Genomic DNA, 17313 nt, shown 5'->3' on the forward strand with positions numbered 1-17313 from the left:
AATCAGTAGAAAAGTTTTCTAAAGTAGAGTAAGTTTTCTAAAAGCCCATCTCATCCCTGGAACTGGAGCAGTTTGGGACAAGGAAACAGGAGGGTGTTTAGAAGTGTGATTGTGAAAAACGTCCCGTATAGATCCAGAGGGAGAGATTCGTGCCTCTTTTTTTTTTTTTTCCTGCACTGCAATGCTTGGTTTTATTTGATCAATACCGAATAGTTACAGCCTACAAAAAGCCTGTTTTTTCTCCCCATCCACCACTGTTTGATAGCTCAAACACAGAGCAAGAATAAAAGGCAGCACATGTAAGGAGCCCAGAATATTACTTTTCTCCCATGTGCCAGGTACAAATGAATGACCCTAGTCCAGAAATAGTACTGTTCTTTCAAGAGAGAATGATTTTAAACAAGAAGCAAAGCTATACCTAGAAGTTTTTCAGGGCAATTAGAGTTATCCTGTAATCATGGTGTAGTATTTAAGGGCTGAGAAGAGAATTACTGAAATGAAAACCTGATAATTTCAAACATGTTTTTGGGAAATTTCCCTAAGCTGCCTCCTTCAGGACAGAACAACTGGCATCAAAGAAGTATTTGTCTGATGGGTCAAGAGCAAGGGAAAACCAGCAATCAAGTCTTTTTGTCTCTTACTGCACATTTTAGACTACCCTGGGCAAGCATCCTCCTGCTCTATAAACTTTCTCATACCACAGTTTTTTAAGCAGCCTTCTCCTCCTTTCATTTCACTATATCTAGTACCTTATGTCTTAAGGCTGGACTAAATGATCTTTGAGGTCTTTTCCTACCTTAATGATTCTATGATTCTTAAAATCTGCTTCTACAGAACTAACATTTGGTAAGTCTGTACCAGGCCAGCAGAGGGCAATGGTGATATATTTCTGAACACCACTGGGGGGGGGGGGGGCATATTCCATAAAATTCAGAAGTGTCATGCAACCAATTGAAAGTGATTATTGCATAACAACAATATCACAGTAGAAAAATTACACAAAATATGCTTTAATTGTCAAGAGAACAAGTGATATGGCTAATAAAAAGAAAATATAATACCTTAAAAAAAAAAAAAAAAAAACAGAAATGGAAATGAGAAAGAGATCAATTAGTAGAAAAACTAAGTTTTTGCATGGAGGGAGTTGCACATACTGAGGCCTTATGCTCAGTGGGAATGCTTTCCTTTAAACCCTTTCAGTAAAGGATTTTCTTTTAAATAACAGTAAGATAATGTTTAATGAGTAATTAAGGCATTTTGGCTGTATACATTGCTGAATTCTGACAGCCTTTTCAGTTTTGGAACAAAAAATACAACTAATCATGTTCACCTAAAAAGGTAAAGACTTGTTACTGTTGCTAACCTGCAAGGGCAATCCCTGGTATGCTAACTTTGGTCTTCTAGGATAGTAAGAGAAAACGACCAGAGAAGTTACTTGAAAGGTAAATCATGCCATGCTGGAGTCTTCACTTTCAGACACTGGTGCTTCATGTTCCTCCGAATTTCTCCCTCCCTTAGCTGCACTGGATTTCTTTTTCTTCTTCTCCTTTTGCTCCATGGTATTTGATGTGAGCTCTTCACTCTTCTGTGTGATGTACTTTAGCTGAGAAAATAAACTAATCAGTAACCTAATGAAGAACTTCGTTCATGTATCTTAAAATAAATTAACTGGGCAAACTCTTCTTACAAAAAATAAGCAAGTCACCCCCAAAAAAGTGACATGTACCAATCCCTTTTAATTTTTGCACAAAGCCCTCAGTCTCAGTTGGATAGTCTCAGATACTGCAGTGCCCTAGCAAAAGTAGGATTTACAAATCTACATGTATCTTGCATCCATCACTAGAACTAAGACAGCAACATTAACAGTTACTTGGAGTTTGCTGATCAGAGTACTGAAACATTGTCAGATTCCTCTGCACCTGCTAGACATGACTCGCAATAGTTAAGAACAAAAAATTCAGCTCCAGCATTTATTATGCCTTCTCACAGTAGGTTCATGTTGCATATTTCAAATCACACAGAGAGAAGGGGAAAAAACACACAAAATTAAAATTAGCATTCAAAGTATTCTTCAAATGAGGTGTATTCATTTGCACAGACATTCTGTTTTTGAAAAGAAGCATCTGTTTATAATGTAGGACCTTGAAAAAAACTTGACAAGCAAAGGTAAGCCTCCTTCTGGATTCTACAGCATACTGAACACAATTTTGGTTGTTACTAATTATTAGATACTGACAAGAGCATCCTCCTTGTGAAGGTATTGCCCTCTTCTTCATGTAAGCATTCACACATATGCCTTAAAACGAGTCAATTTAAGTCCACCAAAGTTTATATAGGTCAGAACATACGAGAATACAGTAATGTGAATAATCCCTGAATTAATGTTAAGAGACTCAGCATATTGACATGGACACAAGCTGTTCCTGACCTTAGGCTAAAACAAAGTAATACAACATCAGCAAAAAAAAATAGTGTTTCTTTGTTGTATTTTTGTACTTGAAACCTCAGCAGCTCTGATGCAACCTGAACATTGTTGCTTGAGCTACAATCAGATCTGTGTTCCCACAGTGAAGAAAGAAATTAAATCATTGAATAATGCCCATCTATCATCCACAAATCATTTAAATTGCTTAAGCAATAGTTATTTAATCATTTATACCCTCCATTCAGATGCTCTTTGAAATTAATCAATTGGTTTGAGAAGAGTGTTGAGACAGAAAATACAGCGAATCTCACCAAAGAATTGCTCCTTCTAGCCAAAAGCTTCACATCTTCTGTAGTGACTGTGCTTCGTTTTGCATGCCTGCATATAATTAAAAAACACCCCTTGATGTGTTTGCCAACACCAGCTGTAAAAGGTCATAGAGCATGTAATACAGACTCTTAACCAGTGCAGCTTAATAGGGACCCAGCAACCAACAATGACAATCTTTTCCAACAACAACATAGAAAAACCTTTTTTCAAGTGTGCATGTGTACATCTAAATACTCACACTTATGTGTAGAAAGAGTAGAATTTAGCAGAGATTATCTGACACTGTTGCTGGCTCCTACTTCCCAGTAAGTTACTGAGTTGGTTTTGACTCAGAGCACCAAACAGAGTCCTTAAAACATTCCCTTACCTCCTTGGAGCAACTAGATGAATCACAGGCATGGTAGCAAGCATCTGTCACTCCCAAACCATTCAGCACCACTACACATCAATGAATTTGACAATTTTATGTGGCCATTAGTCTAAACAATCACTTGTACCACACAAATTGGCTTCAAAGATGAGGAAGAAGCTGTAGCAGCATACTTATTTCCTAACTTCACAGCCGCTATTTAATCAGTCAACAGAACCCTTTAAAACTTGAGTTACAAGACACGTTTTAAAGATTATGCAGTTATCTGAGCTGCTTTTGCAGTGACCAAGTGTCCTACTACCTACCTGGCAAACATTTCGAGGTCTCTTGCAAAGTTTTCTGGAGAAAAAACAGACAGCATGGATTTTAAAATACTGTCTCTGATTAGGAAGATATAAGTAATACAGAAAAACAAAGGTGCAGCTGCAAATTGTCAATGTAAGTTTTAAGAAGTAATCATAATTCATTGTGTCACTGCTGCAGGTGGCCCATAAAATTATTTCATATACGTTTAAACGCTTTCTTGCAGGTTTGAAAAACAGAATTACAACTTCTTGCACTTCTAAAATCGTGACGCAAGAAGCGATACGTCCCTGACAGCGGGCTTAACGGCTGTTTTTTTTGTAAAGCACCCGCTCTCCAGCCCGTGCCGTTGTGCAGGTAATTAGGACACAAGGGAGGTACCACACTGCCTGAAGGTGATCTCGGCGATGGCGGCGATGGCCTGCTTGCTGAACCGCATGCCCTTGTCCTCGGCGACGTCCTGGCACAGGCAGCCGGCCGTGTAGTGCACCGCAGCCCGCAGCCTCTGGAAGGTCAGACCGACAGGTCAGCTCCCCGCAGACCCACAGCCGATCTCTCGCGGAAATCACGAATTGTGTTGTAAAGAAGCAGCCGCGCGGTCACACAGCCCCCAGCCCTCCCCGACACCCCCTCAAACCCCTCAGTGCCCCCACACGCTCCCGCCCCGGCTCCATCTTGTCCCGGGGGGCCCCCTCCGGTGGTGCTGCGGCCGGTTCTGTTTCGAGAGGAGCAGGCATCAGGGGAAAACGGCGGTGAAGGAGGAGAAAGAGGAGGAGGATGCTGAGGCAGCCCCGGCCTCACCGTACCTGTTCGAGCAGCACCCGCTGCTCGTCGCCCGCCGCCTCCATGGCCGGCCCGGGCGCGGTTTCCCGCCCAGCGCGGAGGCGGGGCCGCGCCGCCGCCATGTCAGGCCCCTCCCGGCCGCTGAGGGGAGCCCCAGCCCCAGCCGCCTCTTGTCCCTCTGCTGTAACGCCCCGGCACAGCTGTGGCTACATTTCACTACAGAAAATTATAATACAAGGTTTCTACACCACACGTTAGGGCAAACTACTAAAATATTCACGATGCTTCAGTTATGGCTACTGCCTGCAGCGTCACCCAGGTGTTCCATGGTATCCCTTCACTTTACAACACAATCTGCAACAAGTTGCTTTAAGTTGAAGCCTATCTTTTGTTAATCATACTGATATTCCACTGATAACTCTGTTAAGTAGCTGTCTCAGTAAACACCGAGCAAAAAATTAATACAGCAAACAGCTCGCAGCACATGCTTTAACACCTGATAGGTTCTGTGATATAAAGGTACAAGCACCCAGGTGAATTTTCAGTAATCTAAAGATGATATCCTCTTCCTTCAAAGCCATCAAGTAAACAGAGACAATTTTGCATGCTTCCACAGGTATTTTTAATTGGACCAAGGAGGAGGAAGTAAAAAAAAGCAGGAAGGTTTGGTAAAATGGCAGCTAAGCCGTCATTTTTAAGCTAGGAACATAAAGATAGCATAAACTAGGAACTGCAGCTGAACAGAGATTTGTTTGGTGACAGGAATACCAGTCTTGACACCCTTGATTTGTATTGAATTTTCTCCATGACCCATCCCACCCTACGCCCTTTCACTGAAAGCAAACACAGCTCACCGTGTGCAGTACTGTGTGCAGGTAACACCCAGGAATCAATCTTTAAGAACCAAGCCACTGCCTGTTCCAAATAAACAATCAGAGAAAAAAGCCCTTTACCTCCCTGGAATCTTGTGCAGTGTTACTGTGTTCACTGTCTGCCACTCTCCACTTCAGCAATTATTGAAATGCAGGCTTTTCTATCTCGATTCCTATGTGTTTATGCACTATAATACAATAAAAATATTAGCACATTAAAATGTATTCTATGAAACACCGCACAAAGACATTTTAGCCAGTTTTGGCCAGCAGCAGAGTAAAGAAAGTATCTTGATACATTTATAAGCAGGTTTATTTAGCTCTCTTATATGATATATGAAATATATCCACAAGTTATTACAAAAGTGTGCAAACACAAGTTCTAGCACAGTACAGTAAAAAGGGGTGTTCAAGGAGGTACATCTGAGATCTACAGTATCTTGTCTTCAAAAGGAAATGTTTCCATTAGACGTTGTAGGCAGAAGAAGACACATTTCCTCCATGGCCTGTCCAGTTAGTATGGATAAATGCACCTGGCTTCGATAATAATTCATATGTATGTGCACCAAAGTAATCACGCTGAGCCTAGAAAAAGAACAAAAACAAAGTAAAAAGACACGTGAATATCACAGTCATACAACTACTAGAAACTGCACTTACTGAGACTTGAGTATATGAATCAATAAATAAGATCCAACTCTGATACTGTAACATTCATACTTTCTCATTATTAAGAAAAACTACAATGAAACATTTATTAATACTAGCAATTAAGAGTTCCATAGAACAAGTGCATTATTTTATTCTGCATACTAATCTAAAAGACAAGCACATACATCCAAAAATCCAAAGATACATACTTTTTTTATATAGCATTTTGATCCAAAGGCATTGTAACGGAACAAACTCTCCTTTGGAAAAGAGGTATTGTCTGTGTTTAATTGAGCGCCCCTTTAATCAATTATCATTTATGTAGTACATGACAAAAATTACATTTAACTTTTAATCTTTGATCAAGAACAAATGCTACTTCTGGAAGAAACAAAGGAAAGTTGGCAAGAGAAAGTAGCCTTAAGCTGTCCTTATGTGACATGCAACCACATATATGGATAAAAGGGGTTAGGGTACTTCATCAAGGAAGACCACCAAGGACCCCCAAAAAAAGGAAAGGCCTGAACAGGAACCAAGAAAAAAGATATCACATACTTACACAACTGTCTTTCCTGGCTGTATGAGAACTGGCTTATGACACACTGGGTAAAGGATACGTTTTTTTAAACAACTGTATTATCACCTCTAGTTCACAGAATACTAACATATGCTGGGCACTCTCATACCCCTACCTCTGATGTTCTATGACCAGACATTTCATAGTGTTTTTCTGTCTTGAATTTAAGGTTTCAAAAGCAATCTATGCCTATATTTTTATAATGGTGGAGTATGAGATACTGCTATCATGGTCCTTAGATCAGTACTTAAACAGCAACATGATGATATTTCAGTAAACAGATGATATACCACGTTATTTCAGGCACCTACCTGAACCAGGTTAGCTGGTAGCATTTCATGTCTGTATCCATCATAAAAAGAAAGTGCGGTAGTGAAGCAGGGCATAGGAATACCAATCTGGACTCCGGTACTAATTACACGTCGCCAGGAGTCCTGAAGGAGGGGAGAGAATATTAACAAAAAAACAACTTATCCATGCCTGCTCAAATGCATACGCAGGCACACAAACTATTCTAGTATAATAGCATATGCTATTTCACATTATAATAAAATCTACATCTGAACAAATGCAGTGGTATATTCTTGATTTTACATAAAGAAGGTTGATCCAAAATAGGAGCAAGTAAGACAGAGTTAGCAAACAGGAAAATAAAAGTGCAGGTATATAATTTACATGCAGTCAAACAACTCAAGTAATGATGCTGTTCTTTCACAAAAATATCATCTGTGCATCCCAAAAGCATGAACACAGTTGCAAAAATACTGAACAAACATTGAGACATTTTCAGGACATCTAATCGAGCACACACAGTACAAGAACTTGCACAAGGGCATAAGAGGTCAGCACATTGCTTCATACAGACACGTGGATAATCATTATTTCATCTGTATATCTGATTTAGTAACCTGCATGGAATATTCAGATTCAATAAAAAGGATTATTAATGATAACATATGACTGCTTTGTTTGCCAGATAATGTGGTTTAGTTCTTCCTGTCATCTCCTGTTCGAAGCACAACACTGTTTGGACAGACCTAAATCTAATGAATAGGGTGTCTGGAACACTGTTATTTTGGTGCTACTGCAAGCAACAGTAACAGATCACAGCTTTATACTTTGTACCACTGAAATCCAAGTGCATAGTACCAACAAGATACCTGGCAGAGAAGAGAGTAGTCATACAGGCTAGACATTTTTTTCCTGACACTGTGGTTCTAGTGAATTGTTATATTCTGGCTTAAGGCTCTTCCGTAATGGTAAAATGGAAACCTTTAGTTTCTAATGGTAGCTTGGCTAGTGTTAAGGAGAAGAACCATGACACAAGGACTAAATGTTCATTTGGTTCTGTATTATCTTGATGTTCACAGCATAAATATACATTGCAACATTATGTAAGACCTTGGTTTGCAGCATGATATATCTGAATGATGATTAATAAAGTGATGCAAAAGCTTTTCTGTGTTTAGCACTAACATTTTCCAACTTTTTGGTGAATGTGAGGCAAGAGGCATTTGTAGGTATTTTTGAAGGACAGGTCACTAACCCTGGTGTCTGGCAAAATTCTAATTTGGATCTCAGTATAGCTCACCTCATCATACTAACCCGCTTGTGCAATTTCAACCAGCTCCAACTGTACAGTTTATTTCCCATCCTGATATTTTAAGAGTAGTATGGTCTATTAAAAAAGAATACCTTGAAACCATCATGATTAATTCCTGCTCACGTGAGTACAGATGCACAAAAGCAGTCGTAAATAGCTTAAGGATTGGTTAGAGATCTTCGGGATTAAGGATGCTATTTAAATAGGTTTCAAAGATATTCTTTTTAACTTTTCAATTTTCAGTGTAAATATACTTGTGAAGGAAACAAGCTGAAGAAGTTATACTGCTGTTTTTATGCCTTTTCTTCCTTGGAAACTCACCTGACATTTTTCAACAGCTGTCTTAAAGAAATCATCCAACAGCAAATTCTGGAGCTCAGGGTTTCGATCAAAAGCATCTTTGATTTTTCCCAGGAACACACTAGGCAAAAACATGTAAAGCAGGAATCAAATTTCATATCTTTCTACAGTGGCCCGGAATCCAAAAATTACAGTGCCAAGATTTGACTCAGCTAGAGTGATTCCAAACATCAGGAAAGATTAAAAGAAAACAAAGATCAACAGCGGCTAAGCCACCAGAAAACTGGTGTCATCTGGTAATCTCTAATGCTGACTAGAAAAACCTGGTGTCTTATCAGCTAATTAACTCTGTGGATTTCCCAAGAAGATCTCCAGACTTCTCAGTTTAGCACTGCATAAAGAAAATTGCCTTCTCTTCTCCCCTCAATAACTAAATTACAATTCATCTCAATTACCTTCTGATGATGCAGCCTCCCCTCCACATCAGTGCAATGCCACCATAATTCAGTGTCCAACCAAATTCTTTGGCTGCTTGTCTCAGCAGCATGAAGCCTTGGGCATACGAGATAATCTTGGACGCATACAGTGCCTAAAAAAAAAAAAAAAAAACGCATATTCAAAGAGAACTCTGACAGAGCTGAACAAGAAACTTTATGACTGACATGCTCTATGTAGTCTACCTTTTGCTCTGCGGACACCACTATGCAACCCAAAATGGGATGGCTGAAAGCAGGCAACACTTGTCATGAAAGGCAAACAGAAGAGCTTTTCACCAAGGTTTACTGCATCCAAAACTTGCTTTGATCTGCTTCTTTAACAGAGCTCTCTGCAAAGCACAACGACTCACCTTGCGTATGTCCTCCAGAAAGGCTTTCTTGTCCCCACTAAACTGAGTCACTTTAGGCCCTTTCAGCAGCTTACTGGCCTGTACTCTCTCTTCCTTGAGGGAAGACAGGCACCGTGCAAACACAGCTTCACCTTTACACAGGGAAGGAAAGGGCAGACAATTAGCAAGTTCAGCATCACCAGTAAGGTCTATTTGAGATACCTAACGCACAGTCAAAGTGCCTCTGTATGATGAGCTACTGTGCAGACAAATGAGAAGTGTACAAATGAATTATTTCAGCTGCATTACTGAGGGCCAAACTGCCAGCCACCACAACCCCTGGTTAAATACTGTCTGATACAGCTTTGAAATGATAAAGGAAAAAAAAAAGTTTTCCACATGAAAATTTAACCTCAGGAACCATCACCAGCTCTTAGGTTTTAGCTGTTTTAATACTTCTCCCTAACCACAGAAAGCAGATAGTCTTGCACAGCAGCGCAAGGCTTGTTGACTTCACTAATTCTTGTAACATACCTTGAAGATAAAAAGCTGTTGCATAAATGCCAGCTCACATCAAAACACTAAATGTACTTTGAAATACACACACACAAAATAACCATAACTAGAAACAAGAGTAAACCAGCAAGTTTGAACAAAGATGTTAACTTATGTGAGGAAATAAACTTAACAAATTTGATAGGCCCACAACACTAGGTTCCAGAAACCCACAAGACAGTTTTATAACATCTTTAAGCAGGTTATTAAACATCATTCGCCAGGGCTAAGGAGCTATCCAAGCTGTATCTTCAGCTGCTAAAGAATAAGCCTGAATGCCAATCTCTTGATCTGATTCCTAATCATGCTGCTTTAAGTTGTACTTATTTGCAATTGAAAACAGTGTTGGCAAATGAAAAAAAAATCATCTTTTCCAGTGTCTGATAGAAGGAAAGTAATTAAGGCTTTTATAGCTTTCATACTGAACTTTCCTTCTTCCTTTTAAGTGAGCTGTAAATTACACACACACACAAAAAAAAAGGTGAATGTGTCATGAGTCACATTTTCACAGAATTCTGGACCCTCCCAGCATTAACTGAGCATATCAAAATCAGAGCTGGCTCCTCTCCATTTCAGCAAAAACTTCCTTCTGCAGCTGGGGAGAAGAAGGAGGGGTGCAAATCAGGAAAAAGCAGAGGCAGCATGACGCTGCTTTTACAAGAAGTCTGCGAGTCATGTTTATGCAATAAAACCACATGCACAGCAACTGCCCTAAGAGTGGCCATGTTTGCACAAGGGTTATTACACATACTTCCTTATCTACTGCTCATTACCTAACAGTGCTACCCTGGCACTGCAGAGGATTCATCAAGGAGCGGCTCCTCCACCCTAATCTTTGCGGGAACCCTAAACTAGGGAATACTAATAGCACAAGTGAAAATCTTTGTTTTTCAAGCCTACAACTGAAAGACTATAGCTGCAATAGAATGCTAAAACCATTTACAAAGCTTGCTTTGTAAAAATATGTTGCTGCAATGCAGTCACATTTCTGTCATAGCTATCATTGCAGTTACTCTCTTTAGCACACTGAATACAGTTTACCTTGTCTTATAATACAGCAGGACATGGGAAGGGAAAAGGAGGTAGAGAAAGCATAAACAATAAAGCCAGTCTGAGAGCAAAGAATCTTTGGAGATTATCTTTCTTACTCAAAAGGAAAGTCCACATGGGACCTGTGCTAAGAGCACTCTAAACATGTTGCAGATCTATTACAACTCAGGTGTCACAACTCTGAGGCCAGGCTGGATAAAAGGGCCTACTAGGTATATACTACCTAGTATACTAGGGCCTACTAGGTATATACTAGGTATATACATACTACTAGGTAAGGATGTGGACAGGTAAATTCTCACACACTTTAGGGATACAATCTAAAGTAATTACAAAATACATTCCTATCATCTTAGTTTGGCTTTCAGTGAGTGGCTGTATTAGCCACAAAACAAAACCCAGCACCATTCCACAGTGTATAAAGAAACACCACAACCAACTGCCATGATGGAAAAACAGCAGTCACCACCACAGGGTAGCAATTTGCCACTGTGTGTAAAATTGTCTGTGCTCCTCAACCCATAAATGGTCCAGCCGTTGTGTTTTTGTCTAGTTATAGTGAAACACAAAAAAAGGAGAAGGAAATGCTTCAATAGATATCTGAAAAAGAAGTACTTATCGAGCAGTGTGCAAGCAACAAGGTTTGGGGTTTCCCTCCCTGCCTTTAAAAAAAAAAAAAAAAAAAAAAAAAAAAACACTTTCAAGGCTATGATGATGGGATTGGGAGCTGGAGATAGAGCAGAGGATGACTGAGAGGAATGTTGCCTCAGCGTGACACTGACCTACATTTACCTGTCACTAAGTAATCACCAGCAATGCGAAGATACCACGTACAAAGGTGCAGTAACATTACTACAAACATTTGAGAAACCAGCTAAAAACAGGCTCAGTGAAGAAGAACAAAGTTAACAGCAGTCAAGAGCAGAAAGACTGCAACAGCTACATCTGTAACAGCCTCTTCTGTGGGCCAAGCCCTAGGGTGGGATCTTTCCTGAGATCACTGTGAGTTACCCTGCTCCTCAGTGTGATGTGCTGAGTGCAGGTAGGAAAGACAAGGCTGGATCAAAGACCTGCTTACCTATGAGTGTGACAGGGACTCCATACTCCAGGGCAGAAATTGCTGTCCACTTCCCTGTGCCTTTTTGTCCTGCACTGTCCTTGATCTTTGGGAGGAGGTATTTGCCATCGCTGTCTTTGAATTTGAGAATATTGGCAGTGATTTCAATCAGGAAAGAGTCCAGCTCAGTCTTATTCCATTCCTGAAATACCTGGAAGAGAAGACAAAGTGTATGTAGACATACATACATATGCACCAATTTACTATGTATCTAATATATATATATATACACACACACTGATTTACTGATACATATATGCATATAGATACATATATACGCTTACAGAAATGGTTCATATCTCAGTTACTGGTTTTTGGTACCTCGCCACAGCTCCCAGTGATTTCTGCACCACTGAAACAGCACTGCTCAGAAGCCCTGCGCTGGAAGGACACCCCAGAAACACAGCTGCAGGGCATCCATTTCCAAATGGAAAGGCAGAAGCAGAGCTGGTACTGTTAGCTATCACCACAGGCACTTAGGGCTGAAAGCAGAACTGGCCTTTCAAGATACAACACACTTATCAACTTGCTTCAGGCAAGATTTGCCTGGTTGATTATAAGGCTCAATCTTTTGCTAGCTTTCTTTCTGGCTTGAAGTTGCTTTCTGGAGACAAGTCTGCTGCAGATTGGGAGAGTTCAGATAATTTCTATAAACATTGAGGTGTTAAGTGCTTGCTGCTCGCTACCTCATTTGAAGCTCACCTGTCCTTGGCACAAAGCATGTCAGAAATATTAATTTCACTTACTTACAGCAGCTTTAAGTTGCCCTAATCAACAGGGGATACCAAGCCTCAAGGGAAGACACTCAAAACTACAAATCACCTTTGACATCTCATCATGCTCCATGCCCACCACATCTTTCATCAGGTGGTAGGCCTCACAGATCAGCTGCATGTCTCCATACTCAATCCCATTGTGCACCATCTTCACAAAGTGTCCAGCACCCTCATCTCCTACCTGTCAGGAAACATTAAAAAAAGAAATTAAAAATGTCATCAGCAACACTGCCATCACCATGTCCACAGTTTATTACCTACCTATGGATTTCTTCTGCCTAAGAAAGCTTTATCAGCCAGGTACTGACTGAAAACGCTTTGAGTCTAATCACTGATTCACTTTGCTTCCCTGCCTCATGACCCAGCCATAAAACTTCTTCCTTCCACTGTATTGGGTAAGTTATCAGAGTTCGGTTCAGAGTAAATCTGAATTCTGGCAGTCAGCCAGAAAAATCAACATACCAAAGTGGCTACTTTATTAGCATTTTATGCATTAGTTTCAGCAACCAAGCTGCCTACACAAGGTAAGGTCAGTATCAAATAAATATTTACCCAGTCACAACAAGGTTCCCCAGATCCCACTTTAGCAGCAATGCTTTGGAATATGGTCTTGATATGGGGCCTGTGGGGAGAAATAATATGGCTCAACAGGTAAGCAGAGGACACAAACACCACAAAAGAAAATCCATCAGTATGATGCATCCTTCTGGAAGGATGGGGCAAGGGCATGCTGACAGGCTGACACACGTAACACACAGCAATGTCAAAAAAAAGTATGCTTTTCCCAGAACTAGACACTGCAAGAAACGGGGACAGCCCATGTCATACACGTAAAGCACCGTGCAGACAAGCTTAGTGTACCTAAAAGAGTCCAAATATCACTTTCTCCATTTTACAGATGGGGAAACCAAGGCAGGTTATGATACAGGCTCATATTTGGAGAGGATCAGTGGCAGAGCTGAAGCAAAGCCAAATTCTGCTCAATAGCTACAAGAAAAATCCAGGGTGATCTGGAGGAGGAGAGGAAGGAGGGAATAAACTCCATGAATGTGAGTCAGGATACAGTAACTTGCATTATGTCAGTAACTAGGAGCTTCTGTGACTATCAGGCTCCCCATTGCATGGTAAATTTCCAAGAGCACATTACAGAACACCAGGTCTGAAGCAAGCTAAAAAGTGACCACTGGGAAAGGAGCATGGGTGGCACATGGGTTGCAGGTGCAATGAAATAGAGGGGACAAAGTTCAGGAAAGGGTTGCAAATAGAAGCTGTCTTCATAGAGCTTTTTATAGCAAAAAGAAGACCAGGCAGCAGAGATAACTGTTACGTTGTCACTGGCTTTGTGCTGTCAAATTTGAACAGGCTGTTACTGGTGTGAAATGCTAAAGGAAAAGGGCAGGGACTTGAGATTCTAAAGCACTGGTAAAGTCTGGAAAACACCTTTTATTCCTACCTTTACAAAGAGAACGGGCAATCAGGGATAAAGTCAAATATGAACATCACTCTTATGTTAACTTGGGTACAAAAAACTAGGGTAGCAAGGCAGAAATTAAAAAAAAAAAAAAAAGACAATAAACATGTAGTGAAGCCTCCCTTAATAATTCATGTCAATACAGTGACGTATACTGCTGCCCATTTTATGGCTAACAGCTTTCCTAGTGCACAGAGCCCAAAAGGAAAAATCATAATAAAGAAATAAGGATTTTGCCTAAACTAATAAAAAAAAGTACTTTCTCCTTTTCCATACATTTCTACCTCTAGATTTCTGTAGGTATTACTTTCGCCTGTGATTCCCTGAAAGACAAACCTGACCTAGTTTTTCCTGCTATGAAAATCAGCACTGGCGGATGACCCCAGATATGTTGAGAAATCTTGAGCCTTGAGGAAGTAAGATGGCAACATATCTTGTTCTCTCCACACCCATGTCCCTCCTCCTTTCCTCCCTCAGCTTTTAGCATGAACAGAAGACGATTATTGCAGAGCAGTCTGAAGAATATACAAGCAAATGCTTACCAGGCTTCTTTGGCTCCTCCTGGCATGAGTGAAGGGCCATATCGGGCACCCTCCTCTCCACCACTCACACCGCTTCCAACAAATAAGATGCCCTTTTTCATCAGCTCCTTACAACGTCTCTGGAACAAAAAGAGGAGCAACATTAGTTAATTTATTGTAATGCCAGAGTGTTAGAAACAAAGGTTAGCAAATCAGACCTAAATTAAGTTTTCAACTCTGCTTTGAACATGCCAGCAGACAACTTCAGAGAAAGCTTGTACGCCAAAGTGAACGTTAGGAAACTTCCTATTGCTTTGACATGGATCCTTGCAAAAGAGATGTGCCAAAAGAACAAATTCCTTGTAACCACCAGAGAAAAGAGCACCGTACTGAGGCTGGAAAAGGCTCACAATAGTGCCAGGTGATACATGCTGTGTGCAAAGATGTGGAGGAGGCAGATTAGGCCCAAGTTGCTGAGTTCATTATGCAGCAAAGGTGCAATTCTGGACAACTACATAGGAAGCTAACTCCTCTTGAGTGGGAGAGAAACACAGGCTGAGATCTGTAAGTGGAGCTGCAAGCTTGCCAAGTATTAAACCTCATTTAATACCTGTTTTTAACTCTGGCTTGGCCAAGCCACTTATCGAAAAACAGGAACGCAAAAGCAGAAGGGCTAATACCAGTATCCCCTCTAAGATTCAGAAGCACCAATTTCTGTGCAACACTTTCATGTAATCATCCCAGATAGGCTAACGTAACTTCAACAGTTACAGCCTGCTCATATGTAGGCCTTTAAAAAAAAAAAAAAAAAAAAAAAAGGAGCATTCAACAACCAGACCATTGCTGCTTTCATTACCAAGACAGCCAAACCAGCAGTTCTTTCTTATTGGATCTTCCCACAGTCATGCAGAAGAGAGCAATAACAATACAAATAACAATAACAAATGCAATACTGTTCGTACTACTTCAGAACCTGTATTTCAGGATGTTGTCAGCTCCTAGCACACAAGACCAATTCAATAAATATCCTTAGATTTTCAATTATTCCTTAAGACTGTAACAGGACATTTTCTAAGAGACTTCTCTCTTTAGAAGATGTCAGTAAAAATATCCTTTGATAATTTGGGAAACTTAAAATAAGAAATATACTTGCAGAACAGTCCTTATCTACCGCAACAACTGATTTTTAATACACTGCATGATTTAGTTCTGCAGAGAACTCAACTTGGCCTTTCCTACGGGGAAATGACCAACCGTTCTCATGATCAGAGGAGAAAGAATCACGGGAAGTGTATTTTATTCACCCACTTTGGGCAGAAAGCAGGCTTACCGTGGTATCTCTGTACTCAGAATTCCCACCATCAATTATGATGTCTCCAGTCTCCAGCAATGGCACCTGCCAAAAATAAATCAGCATTATTTTTTTTGGTCTAAGCTCAAAAATTTATTACTGACAACTAATTGAAATCTTCCAGAGGAAGCTTTTCACAGAGCCAGAGGGAAGTCGCAGTTAGAAGAACGTTTGTCTCACCAGTTTATTGATGAAATCATCCACTGCGCTTCCAGCCTTCACCAGCAAGATGATGCGCCGGGGCTTCTTCAGCTTCGAGACCATCTCCTCCAGGCTGTGAGCGCCGATCACTTTGGTTCCTTTGGCCTCATTCGCCAGAAAGTCATCCACTTTGGAAACCGTCCTGTTAAAAGCGCAGACCTGGAGGAACACGTTAATAACACCTTAATAAAAGTGCATTAACAAAAGCTGCCAGCTGAACAGTTACATTAGCTCAGGCTACAAATTGTGTAAGTGAGGCCTGGTGGTGTGTGCTCTGTTTCCACCTGAAGGCACCGAGCCTCTAACACGCAGCAAGTCCCTGCAAGCACCTCAGGAACCCATTGCTAAGGGACAAGCCTGGAGCACGCCTCAGCGAAAAGCCGTGCTGAGGGGTAAGCCATGCACCACGGGCTGATTTTTGCTGGAAACGGGTCAAAGCACGGCCGGGGCGACAAGGAAAAGGAAAACCCAGCACCCAGCGGGCTACCACAGGGGGACATAGGGGCTGCGCGGCCGGGCTGCCTTCGGCTCACCACGAAGCCGTGGTCGTTCATGTTGAGGATCAGGTTCTGGCCCATCACGGCCAGGCCGATCAGGGCGATGTCGGCTCTGTGGAGAGGAAGAGGAGAACGCGTCAGGGTCAGCGCCCACAGGCAGCACCCGCACCCTGACCCTGCCAGCGCCCAGCCCGGCTCCCCCTGCACCCACAGCCCCCTCACAACCCCCTCAGCCCCTCACGACCCCCTCAGCCCCTCAGGACCCCCCCCGGCCCCCTCAGGGCCCCCTCAGCCCCTCACGGCCCCCTCAGGACCCCCCCGGTCCCCGGTGCCCCCCCCCCGCCCTCACTCGGCCATGGCGGCGGCGGCGGCAGCGCTCGGGGCTCGGTGCGCGGCTCCCCCCTCCCGCCCCGCTCCCTCAGCGGCACCGAGGGGGCGGGGCGAGGGCAGAGCGCGCCCATTGGGTCCCGCCGCCTGGCCCCGCCCCCCTGCCCATGGGCTGAGGGCTCGGGAGGGCGGGGAAGCCCCGCCCCTTAAAGGGCCAGGCCCCCGTTAAAGGGGCAGCAGGGCTGGGGGGGTTCCTAAAATGGGGGGGAGTGAGGTTGACCCCAGGGGCGTGGGGTGATCTTTTTCTCCTCTCATTAAGGAGCAGTAATTAGCTAACCAAGCAGTAATTAGCTAACCGCTGTTGGGAAATCGGCCCCAGCCGCAGCCAGCACCTCAAACACTGGCCA

The 17313-nt window shown here is 42.1% G+C and overlaps 2 protein-coding genes across 3 annotated transcripts; both read right to left on the reverse strand.

Moving 5' to 3' along the window:
- Positions 1 to 990: 990 nt before the first annotated feature.
- CENPS (centromere protein S) lies at positions 991 to 4381 on the reverse strand. Of its 2 annotated transcripts, XM_068658862.1 has the most exons (5): positions 4235 to 4381; positions 3810 to 3933; positions 3431 to 3464; positions 2737 to 2803; positions 991 to 1603 (listed from the first exon to the last, which is right to left on the reverse strand). In XM_068658862.1, exons 1-5 carry the CDS (start codon positions 4331 to 4333, stop codon positions 1448 to 1450), a joined length of 480 nt encoding a protein of 159 aa, XP_068514963.1. In that variant the 5' UTR covers positions 4334 to 4381; the 3' UTR covers positions 991 to 1447. The 2 variants fall into 2 exon arrangements, with proteins under 2 accessions (XP_068514963.1, XP_068514964.1); XM_068658863.1 differs by lacking the exon at positions 2737 to 2803 and having other exon boundaries at positions 3815 to 3933.
- Positions 4382 to 5378: 997 nt separating this feature from the next.
- On the reverse strand, positions 5379 to 17056 carry PGD (phosphogluconate dehydrogenase). Its single transcript, XM_068658858.1, has 13 exons — positions 16929 to 17056; positions 16616 to 16691; positions 16062 to 16241; positions 15861 to 15926; positions 14552 to 14670; positions 13091 to 13160; positions 12585 to 12719; positions 11724 to 11913; positions 9062 to 9192; positions 8670 to 8803; positions 8236 to 8335; positions 6623 to 6745; positions 5379 to 5668 (listed from the first exon to the last, which is right to left on the reverse strand). Exons 1-13 carry the CDS (start codon positions 16934 to 16936, stop codon positions 5549 to 5551), a joined length of 1452 nt encoding a protein of 483 aa, XP_068514959.1. The 5' UTR covers positions 16937 to 17056; the 3' UTR covers positions 5379 to 5548.
- Between the last annotated feature and the right edge of the window lie 257 nt (positions 17057 to 17313).

Source organism: Anas acuta, chromosome 22 (assembly GCF_963932015.1).
Source record: "Anas acuta chromosome 22, bAnaAcu1.1, whole genome shotgun sequence".
Classification (NCBI taxonomy): domain Eukaryota; kingdom Metazoa; phylum Chordata; class Aves; order Anseriformes; family Anatidae; genus Anas; species Anas acuta.

Coding starts and splice junctions, on each gene's coding strand:
- PGD (XM_068658858.1), bottom strand. Junction 11,914..12,584: donor AGCATGATGAGATGTCAAAG/GTGATTTGTAGT, acceptor CTTCTCTTCCAG/GTATTTCAGGAATGGAATAA. Junction 8,336..8,669: donor GGAGGCTGCATCATCAGAAG/GTAATTGAGATG, acceptor GTTTTTGCCTAG/TGTGTTCCTGGGAAAAATCA.
- CENPS (XM_068658862.1), bottom strand. CDS start 4,333: ATGGCGGCGGCGCGGCCCCGCCTCCGCGCTGGGCGGGAAACCGCGCCC. Junction 3,934..4,234: donor AGCGGGTGCTGCTCGAACAG/GTACGGTGAGGC, acceptor CTGACCTTCCAG/AGGCTGCGGGCTGCGGTGCA. Junction 3,465..3,809: donor GATCACCTTCAGGCAGTGTG/GTACCTCCCTTG, acceptor TTTTTTCTCCAG/AAAACTTTGCAAGAGACCTC.